The sequence below is a fragment of the Agelaius tricolor genome, unplaced genomic scaffold (assembly GCF_023055355.1).
Source record: "Agelaius tricolor isolate 1412-34295 unplaced genomic scaffold, bAgeTri1.0.p SCAF_32, whole genome shotgun sequence".
Taxonomy (NCBI): Eukaryota; Metazoa; Chordata; class Aves; order Passeriformes; family Icteridae; genus Agelaius; species Agelaius tricolor.
The window spans coordinates 1,120,926-1,133,439 of NW_027269292.1; the positions used below are offsets into that span (position 1 = coordinate 1,120,926).

A 12,514-nucleotide genomic window follows, 5' to 3' on the forward strand; every position below is an offset into this window, starting at 1 on the left:
CTTTATGTTTTTGCTTGAAGATTTTGTGATAGGGTGTGGCTTTCTTTGGCTGCTCAGTGTCCTGACAGAGCTCCATGCCTGATCGGAACAGCTGGTGCTGGATGTCTAAATGTGAGCGTTACTGAAACAGGCAAAACACTTAGAATGCTAAGTGTTTGGGTCTCTTTCTGCTGCAAACTATGATTAAAACAAAAACCTAAGCAATTTATGGCAAAATATGAAATCTTAACTCACAAAATGGAGTTGGAAATGTTGACAAATCTATTTGTGGTGTTCCAGTATATTTGCTTCCTTTCTCAGTGTGCAGGGTTAATCCAAAGCACAGCATGATTCTTCCTAGGAATAGTGCCTTCTATCACATATCTCCCTCCCCTTAAATCCCTTCTATCAGCTTTCATTAAAATAGAAAATAGTGTTTATTGCTTATTACAAGCTTTATTATCGAGGCCTGGCTTATCTTCCTTCTGTTATAGAAAAACTTGGACCAACAACTGCCAGATATTTGTCCAAAAATATAGATTGATGCATTGTGGATTTTATGCTCTCAGTAACTTTATTCTGCACCATAAGTGAAGCTTAAAAGACACCAAATAAGTAGGATAAACAAGTTTATAAATTCACTCAAAAATATCGAAGGCATGTGGCTTCCATTGTTTTTCAGTTTTTATTAGCTAGGTAAACCTTGAGTTGGAAATTTTGCTTTTTTCAATTACAAGATTTGACAGTATTAATCTACAGTGTAATACTTGCTGTGTGACATTTCTGTGGATGTGTTGTGGATTTTTCTGTCACTGTACGGTGTTGGAAGCCATTTGAAATGCTTCAAATGAAGTAACTTGAGAATCACGTATTTTACAGATATCCAAAGAGGATCCTGGAAATTAAACACCTTGACAATCAAGTAATTTACCCATGTGCTGAGAGAATCCTAGGCCAGGGTCACTGGTCCAAGACCCGGTGCAGACAGGGCACCCTTATGTCAGCCCATCTCACCCAAGCCTTCCCTGCACTTTGCACTGAGCAGTTGAACTGTTGACAGTTCTGGGTTCCTCACCATTTTATGTCTCCATTCTCCATCCTGAGGGTCCCCTGAAGGCCAGTCCTGGCCTCTTCTCATTTTTCAAGCTGCAATCTTCCCAAACCACAGACTCAACTTTCCTGTCAGGTGCTCCTTACACTGTTCTCTTCAGACACAGATAAAATAACATTTTTGTCACATTAAAGCGCCCTGGCTGTTCCCTCACACTTCTTGTAGTGCCTGTTCTTCCATTTGGTGTAAACAATTTCTTGGTGCCAGAGCATTGTTTGGATTCATCTTGCTTTCTGTGAACTTAAATGTGGTACAATGTGAGCATTAGGGATGGGAGATCATGAGGCCTGACCCCTCTCCAGACTGAAAAAAAATACCAACCTGAAAAATCCCTCAGTATTCAAGAAGGTCAAACATGTGCTGTGTGAACTTGTTAAACACATTTATTGAGTTCTTGACAGTAACCAAACACAGTGAATGACCATTATAAATAAGAAAAAAGTCATTTGTTTTTACTAGGCCAGGCTCCTGCTTTATCTGTAAAGAAAAAAATCCCTTTCACCACCAATTTACAGAATTGAATGTTTGTCCCAATAATGGCTTCAGCAAGGAAAATGACAATTTTAAACTGAGATATGTTTAATCTGCTTTCTGCTTCTGAGCCCAGTGGAGTTAAAGTTATACCACCTTTAAGTGCATTCCCAATTGTCCTTCACTCACTTGAATGGGCTGCAAACAAAGAAATTAAGTAAAAAAAAAGAACAAAAAAAAAGTGGAAAAAAAATAAAACCACAAATAATGCATCCACAAGTAGTAGTGGCTTGTCATTTCAGAAAGGAAAAAAAGAAATCAAAGCAACTTAATTAAATTAATTTGTTAAACACATTTATTGAGTTGTTAATAGTAGCCAACACAACGTATGATCTATTGTAAAGCAAGAAACAGAAAATGGATATATTCTGATTTTGCCAAATCCTACTACAGATATGTGACAGAGGGAAATATTTAAATTTCCTTTATATTCTGCAGTGATATATTTACAATACTTATCTATCAAAGTCTGTCCCTTTTAAAATTAAATGAACAGAAAGATCATACCTAGAAACGATTTCTTTACAGGAGCCTTGTTCTGTCTTGTCAGTATCCATTAATGATAGTGAAATAATGAGAGCTTTCCAAGATTACTTGGCACACAGAACACAACTCCACTTTGATGCTGTACTGATCCACCTTTTTTCTTTTTTTTCTTTTTTTTTTCAATTGAGGGAGAGAGAGGGAGAAGAGAAAGAATTTCATATGTACAAAGTCTGAAAAGTCTTTCTTTGTGACTCCAAATTAGTTCAGGAAAATTGTAATCACATTTACTGTAATACTTTTGTTTTGTCTTGTTTTGCTTTGTTTTTAAATGGCCACCAATCACATGAATAAATTTTGAGGAGTTTTCCAGCATGGCAGCTCTTTTCCCACAGCACAAGGTGCATGTGAGCCAGAGAGGGAGGTTGGGTGCATTGTAGATGATGTCAATTCCCAGAAGAAGCATTCCACTGAGGATTTGGATTTTGCCTGCTCTGTCTCATTTGAGGAGCCATTCATTTACTGGAAGAGAAACAAACAAAAACAATTATGCTTCAATAAACTCCAAATATGAAACTGGTTTAACACTGTGAATCAAATTTAACTGCTTTAACACTGCACTAGGCACTTAGACAAAATGTCTTAAAAAAGCCAGGAGGTTCAGTTTCCTCCTTTTTCTAGAAAAGAATTAAGTCTGAAGAATGACTTTGAAGTATTGCAACACAGTCATCTGTCTTGCTGCTGAAAATTTCCTTTCTTTTCCTTTAGTGCTTCTCCTTCATAATGATGATATTACTGCTGTGAGGGCACTTTAACACCATTATTTCAGGCAACACAGTTGTGTGCCTGGGCTCAAAGATGCATGAGACACATTAAAGCTCAGTTGTGAGCCACAGCCGTGGCAGTGTAGGACTCTAGCTGCAGGTGACTGAGCTGCTTCATTGTTTATATCTCCAGCTTTATATCTACTTAGCAATTTAGGTGTTTGTTATGGTGGTGCACCTTGAAAGTGAAATTAAGTCTTATCAATTACTAATTTTGTTTGAGATCAGTTGTCATCAAGACTAGCTCATCCCCCTTTGTAGATGAGTAAACCAGAGCAAAATGCACTTTGTAAGGGAAGAAGACTTTAAAATGAGGCTAGAAAACCAAGGGCCTGTCCTATTTACTTCTAAAAAACATATTTGATGTCCCAGGCTGGTTTTTTTGTCATGCTTTTCCTGCACATTTACTCATATTTTTCAAATGTGTGGCATTTGACTGACACAGTTATTCCCCAAGATATGGAGTTATATGTGTTTTTATTTGTGTGCCTTGTTATGTCCTTGGATTTCTCAAAGAAAGGAGCTCAGTGAAAGCATAGAAAGGGTTATTCTGGAGGTGGAACGTACCTCTATACTGTAGTTTCTGTGCTCTATTGTTTGGACAATCTTTTCCCTGTAAACTAAAGTTGATATTGGTTCGGATACATCGATTGTTGAGAGGCTGGACTGGTCTGAAATTGTCGCTCATGCTCAGAAATATCTGTGATGGCTGATTCTGGCTTAGGAGTCGCAAAGAATGCATCTATAAGGACAAAACAAGGGGGTTTTAGTACTGGTCTTTGCTGTAAGTAAACAACATACAACACTATTAAATAGATTAGTTAATAAATGGAAGTAAAACAGAATTTCAGTGAAACAGAATTTCAGTGAAACAGAATTTAAGTTAACTCTGCCAGTTTGTAGTCAGAGTTAAAACCATTCCTTGTGTGTTCCTCTGTTTCTGAGCCCCATTTTAAATGAGAGTAACCAGTTTTGTGGGGAGTGAATGAAATAGTATTGAGGTGTCCTTGGGTGAGCCAGAAAGCAATAGAATAAACAGTGCTGGATGGCAGCAGCTGGTACGGAGCAAATGAACTTGATGAATGACAAGAGCTCATTTCCTGAACAGTGTAGCTTTCAGTTGAGAAGCCACAGTTTTGGTTGGTGTTATTCAAGAACCAGGTAGGGGCAGGCTGGATGGGAAGGAAAACTGACAGTGATGCTGCTGAAGTCGTGAAATTAATGATGTTAAAAAGTGAGAGCCTCTTTTTGCTGACAGGTCTGTCATGATACTGTCTGTGCTGTGACTGTGAGTGTTCCTACATCAGACTCCAGCCTTCTTCTGAGCTGGTTTCACAGCACAGAGGGAAATAGTGAATCATCCTGTGCATCCGGTGCTGGTTGGCAGAAATGGCTGTTATGGTAACTATGCAACTCTTGATTGATCCAAGTCAACCAAAATCAGAGCGGGAAAAAAAAGGTTTCATGTTATTAACCAGGAATCCTCAATATTTTGGTTTAAAGATATAAAAACAAATTATCTTCCACATTAGTGTACAATTTATGATGTTTGTTTATGGCATTTAATGGGGAAATCCAGTAGCTGGGGTTTATGTACTGGAAGTCTTTAACAGCTTTTAGGGAAAACTTGAGCTGGGCATTGCTTTTTCAGTATGAGTACACAACATAATTAGTAAGTATTCCACAAAATCAATTTTCAGCATTAATAATGGAGGATATAACTAAGTATTAATGGAGGATGTGATTAACCATTAAAGCATGACAAGGAGCAAGTATCATGAGGTTATAACCCATAGGTAGCAGCACAGACTAGAAATATTTGAATCCTTATTTTGCACATTAATGTTGGACCTAAAAATGTTGCTTGTAGGAAAATATTCAGGTCCTGTGTTTGAAAAGTTCACAATCGTGAGCATTTTTGCCTCTGCTCAGCTGTGTCATTCTCCCAAATCACCCATTTAGAAAGGAAACAAAGTGCTTTCACTATCTCTAGACTAAACTGGACAGAAGGAATATCACAAAAACATCTCAGGCTTTTAAAAGTAATCTTATTTACAATGTTAATATGATTTTAAATCCCAAAGTGATATTTAGGGTTGTTTTCTTGTTCCTCATTTCATTTCTCAGGCCATATTTCTTCTGCTGCCTGCTTGGGCCGAGCATATGGTGGTTCAAGTATACAAGAGAGGAGGTTTTAGTTCAGCTCACAGCTCTGTAGCCAACTCACTGATGGAAACTCTGGAGAAAAGGCCAGTTGGTGTTAAATTTGCTGTTTTCTGATGCCAGGATTTGGATTGTAAGCAAGTTGTACAGAAATTTAGTTTTTGAGATTTTTCCACTGGTGTGTTTCCTCAATAGCTTCCTTTTGGATGTGAAGTTGTGTTTTCTCTCACATAATTTTTCTTGCTTCTCTCTAATAGGGGCTTCAATACTTCAGTCTGATTTTTCCAAATGTATTTGTGGTGTGTATCCTGTAATTTTATTCTATACCAGAAAGCACTGGCTGTTTTTTTTCCAGAAGGCTCCATATACTGTATCTCTGTCACATTATGTGCTATTGATACATGTTTATTCAGACCTAGGAATGACCTCTGTTATCCTTAATAACCTCAGTTATGTTTGTACAAAACTGATGTACTTGTTTTAGAGTCTCCAAGTAACTGTTCACAGCATCATAGAATGATGCAGTTGTGGAGAGACTGCTGAAAACCTTTTGGTTCAAACCCTCACTGAAAATAGGGTCCCCCTTAAAGTTTGTATGTGTAGATACTGATGGAATTCTTAACAGTTAGTATTTTTATTTTGACAAAAAACCTCTTCAATGCTTTTGCAAACTGTATAAATAGCATGCAGCGATCCCTACAGCACAAGAGTTGAATCTAATGTAAAGCTAGAAATATTATGTTTAAAATATTACTTTGTACCTATCCTAGACTGAGTAATTTGTAAATTGCTTTACCTGCATCCTTGTTATGTAGACAGGTTTGTTCATTATTATCCAGCTTGCTGTTTCATAGCAGGGTGGAATTGTCATTGACCCATCATACGTAATGAAACTAGATGTCTCTGGATAAAGTTCCTCAATATTAAGCCCCTGTAGTAAGTATGCATCATCTGGAGAACAAAGGAGGAAAACAACTCTGGTAAAACAGCAGCATCACAAAACAAACAACAAAAAAATCCAACAAAACAAACAAACAAACAAACAAAATTTAAAAAACCAAACAAAATCACCCTTTTCATGTCCCCTAATTCCAGAACATGATGACATGATGTTCAGTTCTACCAAAGAATGAAGTTTAACAGATGCACATTTCTGGATCCTCCAGCAGTTTAAACAAGAACAAGTAACACAAGTAATATCCCTCACCCTGCTGGGTGGATCAGCACTGAGATTCCCATTCACACACTCTGGGAACTGAGCACAGGCACTCACAGGGCAACTCTAAATCACACTTAGGGACTCGAGTCAAAAGCTTCTTGAAGTTGCAGTTATTGATTGAGATGCAGAAGCCTTTGAAGAATGCTGACTTTCCATCTTTTGGGGTCATTAACAATTTTTGCTCGACAAAGCTTCAGAAAGGCCAAGAGAATTAAAACTTAATTGCCTTCTGGCATGAGAGGAAATTGCAGTTAATGCATGATAATAAAGCTGCTCCATGAAGCCTCCCAGCCTTTCATGTGCACAGTAGTGTGGGTGCAGTGCCAGCTCCTTCAGTGTTGCAGTGTGATGCCATTTCCTGTTTCAGCTCCCAGGTGTGGCAATAGCTTCTCCCTTCCCCTCCCCCTTGCCTCCTTGCTAAGTGCTGTCAGTCAATCTTATCATTCCAGCAGGGGCATCGTGTGATTGGCAAAAGTTCAAAAGATGCCCCTCAGCCCTGGGGTCATTGGCTCCTCCAAGTGTCATTGTCCCCTGAGCCTTCCCCCCTCCCACCTGCTTGGTGGCTCACCTGTCCCTTCCCTCCCCCTGCCCCCGAGCTTAAAAGACATGGAGACCACGTGGTCAGGTTTCTGGGGAGCCGTTACCAAGATTCAGACATATGTGACTCTGGAATAAACTCTGGATTAAACCCTCTGCAGAATCCGTCTCCTTTTCCTCTTCACCTAGCCTGGAGCCTTTCCATCAGAGTAAACTGAGTTTCTACCATGCCTGGACTTGTTCTGAGTGCCTAACTGCAACTTCCACCCAGCCAAAGGTGTCTCTGACGTGAAATACCACAGCTGCTGCCTTTTGCCCAGCAGCAAGGATCAGACGAGCCCAGGCACGTTCCACCTGGTAATATTGGGATTATATTCCAATACCTCAGAAAGCTAAACTCTAGGTTGAAGGCTTGCTGGGAAGCAGTACCAGGATTCCTGCCTTTATTGTAAGGCTCCCTAGGAATTAATGAAGTGTATTCCTCTGCAACAGAATTTGTTCTGTGGATATGTACCTAAATATAATGAGATATATCTTTCAAAATTCATCAGAGTTCCTCAGTGTTGTCTGTACTATCTGCACTATTTCTCTTGGGTAATGCTGGTCTTACAGTACTTTTGGCAGTGCTGTCAAAGCTAAAACTCAGATTTTCCTGCCAAATCTTAGGCTGTAGGAGTTCATCCACTCAGGGATAAACATATTTTATTTCTGATACACTGCTGCTTGTGTGTATCTCAGAGAAAGCTGGGGTGGTTATGATTTGTAACATTGTGAGTTCTCTTTGAACCCTTTCACCTGTGTGTGGTGTCTCCAATTTGGTTCATTTGCAGAGAAAACGTTAAAATGCAGGCAACGAAAAGTGCACACTGAGGTGTGTTCCCTCTTTCAATGCTCAACATAAGCTGACCTTGATTTGTAGAGAAATCCAAATGATCAAGGAATTGTATAGGAGCTAAAAAAGAAAGGTGCAATTTAACTTGAATTTAACATATTGTAGCTGGAGGACATAACTTAGATGAGTAAAAGACTTGTCTTGTACAACCTAATGGAAAAATAAGAAGGGCTGCAGATTATTGTCTTGGGTAACAGAAAATCAAAGAACATGGGCAGAGAAAATGTGGCCTTGTTTTTTTATTTTAACACAGCAGAGTCAACATGGTACAGGGTTTTGGGGCAACAATATTGGCAGCTATGGCGTCAGTTAAAGTGTCAAGGTGAGAGTGTAATGTTTCCGCCTCATTGACCAGGGCCTTACTGTTATTTAATATTTTAAATGTGTTCATTGTTTTACAAAACAAAATCTTGGCAGGTCCTCTCATGTTTTTAGAAAAAGAGCCCTCTGCCCTGCCCTTGCAGCTTGAGCTGGGTGATTGCAGTGCTGGATGGCTGGCTAGATCCTCAAGCAGAAGGGGAAATGCCATTAGTGTCTGGGAGGTGGCTGACTGTCCGCTGTTTTAATATGACCAGGCTTCAGTGGCCCATGGCCCATGACAGCTTCTTTCTAAACCCAAATCTTCCAGACACAAGCATGAAATCACAGTCAAAATGCAGTTATATTTGAACAAGTAGAGATGACTGAATACACCTGGTCATTAAAAACATTATTTGCAGTGCACTGGTAATTTTGCTGGGATTGCAGTGGAAGAGAACTGATGGACTTTTTTCATGTCAATGCCTGTTTTCAATGAGTCGTCACATACTTTTCCCTCTCCCACATGAACATCCTGTTCATTATTTATGAGCCATGGAAAGTGGTGTGTTTTAACACCAAGTGGCACAGAGTCAGGCAGAAGAGATCCCTAAAGCCCAAATCTGCTTTCTCACAGCCATATTGGCTTCAGCTGGGCTAAAATTATTTCAACCAGGTAGAATTTGCCCTAAAACGTTTACTAGGAGATGGAAAACTAACTGAAGATTAATATAGATGAGAGATATTCCTATGAGAAACTGGAGGAAAATATCACTTCAGGAAAACTCAAAGATAGGGGTGAATGAAATAAGGGTTTGTCCAAGAAAACACAGTACGTGTTAATGCCTGTGTATGAGTATATTCCCATGGGAAGTCAGATGATTCCATGAGAGAAGATGACACAATAAGAATTTGGTTACCAACATTTTTCCCATGAACAGGTCTGTCCTTTCCCCACATCTTGGTAAGGGTTTCTTGTTCTGGAGTTGAAGCAGACCTGGTGCGTTGGTATTAATACCAGACTGCCGCCCTTCAAATTCTTGCTTATATTTACTGAAAATACATTCAAAATGCTCAAAATCACCCTGTTATGATCTCTTGCCAGTGACAAGCTTCCTTTCATAAATCCAGCCTTTCCTGGATCCTCTGCATCATTCCTATCTGCAGTCCACAATGTGTTACTCTTGATCTGCTGGTGCCTTACGGTGATTTCCAAACCCAGGAATTTTTCTCTCCACAAATTAGATTTCATTAAATTTCACGTTCATTTACATAAAGGCCTTGACTCTGGCAATTTACCTAGAAAATAATGTAAATCCTTTTATCCCTAGGCTTGTAATAGATGTGTGGGATTGGCTTTCACAGCGAAATCTGTGTATGTTGTCTTAATAATAATGCTTTTTATAGGGAATATAGTGTTTATTGAGTGGAGGAAGGTACATTGATTTTAAAGTTCATATCATGATAATCCAGAAGAAGATCTAGGTTAGATTTACAGGGTTAGGAATTAAGAGATCCTCAGTTTCTCTGCTTACCAGACAATGAGAAGACCAAATTTTTATGTGGAATTTTGGGAATCTAAAAAGTTAATTTTTTCCCTGATGTTAAGCAAATACTGGATGAAAGCTCGTGTAGCATAACTGTTTTGAAAGAAAACTAACTTGTCCCCTCAAATGGCGCACTTAATGAGGAATAATAAAACAGTTTTCTTCTGAGATACCTACACAGCTTCTGACTAAAACCTGCTTGAAAAAACCCTTGTTTCAGTTTGCTCACAGTCAATTCTTTGGGCTGCAATAACAGAACCAAAGAAACATTTAAAATCTCCTTAAAAATTCCTTGGAGTCCACTTACTTCACTGTAGCCACTAATATCTGTAAATAAACATTTAATATCTTAATAAACATTTAAAATCTCCTTAAAAATTCCTTGGGGTCCACTTACTTCACTGTAGCCATAAGACTAGAAATTTCCCTTTTAATGCTCTTGGCACGTGGAAATTTCATGCAGCAGGAGAGACAGCACTTAATTTTGTTGCTGTTCTTTTAAAAAAAAAAAACCAACAAAACCTTTTATTTATGTTACGAACTGTCCTGACTTTGAACCAGCATTTTTTTTATCATTCCCTCCACGCTCCTCTTGAGCACATGAGGCCTGGGCATTTTGTCAGCACCGTGCTGAGTACTGACTTCAGAAGTGGAGCCCTAAAGCAGAAGCTGCAGAACTCCAGCTACTAAAGGCACACTAGAAATCCTTGCAGTGTAAGAGGTAAAATTAGTTTTCAGCAATGATGCTATAATCCATCATGCAAGACAACTGCAAAATTACTTTCAATAACACTTTCATGTTCCCAATTTACACTAAAAATTCACAGTCAATACTTGTTACTACAGTAAGTAACCCAATGCCTTGTGGAATATTATGTGCATTATGTCTACCAGTGATTTAATTTTAACGGATAAACTTAGCAAAAACCGTGGTTAAAAATTAAAGCAATTCTGTTAATCACTGATTTTCCAGCCTGTGTTTTATGTGTTCATCTTCATGAGATATTGCATTTAGTATACCCAAATTAGGTGAGATTGGAATCATGTTTCCCTTGTAAGGAGACAAAACAAGCAGTGGGAGGTAGTGGGATGCTGCCAGCTCCGGAGAGGAGGAGTTTTCACTGTAAATGCAGCATACAAATGAAATATTTAGTTTTGGGAGGGTGGGCTCCATGGGAGAACATCTGGCTGGTTCCCAGAAGCTGGGAATATCGAATCTGTGGGTGAAGGAGCTGGAAAAAGCACTCTCAGCCTTAACAATAATTCCCTGTTTCCAGGATGCTGCAGCAGCACTGGTAGGCAGGAAGCAGCTCTTGCAGAACATCCTTGCTGCATTTTTGCAAGGAATCAGGACAAGCAGTTTAAAAATGGGACTGACTGCTTCTTCCATGCAGAGAAGATGACATTTGATACTGATAGAACAATCTGGAAAAAACATTCTGAGAAGAACCCTGTGTTGCCTTCCTTTCCATAGGTATTGTAGAGAACTGAGTTTCATTATCATAGAAGCCTCTTATTTGGACTAAAGGTGTAATGAGATTTGTTACCTCTCAGGTAAAAGCAGAGTAGCCTCAGTGGTGTAGAGGTGTGTGTGTTGCAGGAGAGAACAAGGAATTATTTGTGTTATCCCTTTGCTGTGTACTTTCTGAAAGTTAAATTCTGCTATTGTTGAACTTACAAACTTCATAGCAGCTTAGAATGTTTGACAAAGGAAACGAGGTTTTCAGGAGAAGAGGTTTAATTTATATATATGTATTTTTCATTATTTTCTTTAAAATATCTTAATTAAGCTCTGGTTTTCCACAAGGGCAATATATGAACATGGAATTATTGAGGATCATCAGTTAAAGGCTTTTCAAATGTGAATATTACAGACATACAAGCTATGTTAATAACCTCTTTCTATATCTGTTAAACGCAGCAGTAGTTGAATAGGAATGTTGTAACTTTTCTTTCAAAAAGAAAACACTGATGAATACTAAATCCAGTGAATTGTGCAGGATCTTGACATAACCAGATCCAATATAATCCAGGCTGCTACACATGTCCCTTATACTGCTAACAGTAGACAGGTTCTCCTGAGCATTCTGTGTGAATACAGTATATGTATGTGTCAAATATAATTTCATTAATTTGTTGTTGCACCTTTAGATGTAAAACAGACTTTGAAGTTCAAAATTCATTTGATAAAGTGATGACCTAATGAGCTTTTTCACATTCCTGAGTTTATCATGCAGAGTTCCTGACAATGCAAACCTGGATTTACCGCCCATAATGAGGTGCCTCTTGTTTCAGGATCACTAAATGTGTTATTTGATAGTGAAAGTACACAGCTGTTTCCAGAGGAAATGAAAAGAAACTTACTCTTATATGTTATTCTTGTTATGGTGTCTCTGTTAAGCATACGATTTAGAAATGGATTTGATGATTCAGATACCTACAGAAGAGAAAATGCACAATGTCAAAATCTTCTCACAAACATTTCCTTGCCAGAACTGCAGCTTTTTCATGTGTGCACACAGACACTCTCTGATACTCCTCCAGTTGAGTTCTCTTTTTTTTTTTCATTGTTGTGGGAGAAGGAAATAATTACTCACTTGTTTTTCTAATGAAGCTTGATAGAAAGTTGGTAGAATAAATAAAACACAAGGAACAGGGTGAACAGAAATCAATGCCTGAATAAAAGCATGAGCACAGGTTTCTTCTCCAACAGCTTTGATGAAATTTGCAGGTGGTTAATATATTAGGCAGGATTTTCACTAGTATTCTATTATTTTATTTATTGATAAATATAATTTCCTTGCAGTAGGCTATTTTAATTGCAAATTAAAACTCTCTTCCTCTGGTTTATGTCTGGGTAATATATGAGGTAACACCTCATGTTCAGGTGGAACTTTCCGTGTGTCAGATTCTACCCACCTGTTGCTCAGC

General features: G+C 38.5%; 1 protein-coding gene across 7 annotated transcripts in view; it reads right to left on the reverse strand.

Annotated features, from left to right (window-relative positions):
* Positions 1–1,455: 1,455 nt before the first annotated feature.
* Positions 1,456–12,514, reverse strand: part of CA10 (carbonic anhydrase 10) — a 207,727-nt gene continuing 196,668 nt past the window's right edge. For all 7 annotated transcript variants that reach the window (XM_071451268.1, XM_071451267.1, XM_071451266.1 and 4 more), the window contains 4 exons: positions 11,948–12,020; positions 5,888–6,042; positions 3,496–3,670; positions 1,456–2,626 (listed from right to left, as the gene is read on the reverse strand). In XM_071451268.1, coding sequence (XP_071307369.1) covers positions 2,604–2,626; positions 3,496–3,670; positions 5,888–6,042; positions 11,948–12,020 — 426 coding nt within the window. In that variant the 3' untranslated portion in view covers positions 1,456–2,603. The remainder of the gene's footprint in view (positions 2,627–3,495; positions 3,671–5,887; positions 6,043–11,947; positions 12,021–12,514) is intronic.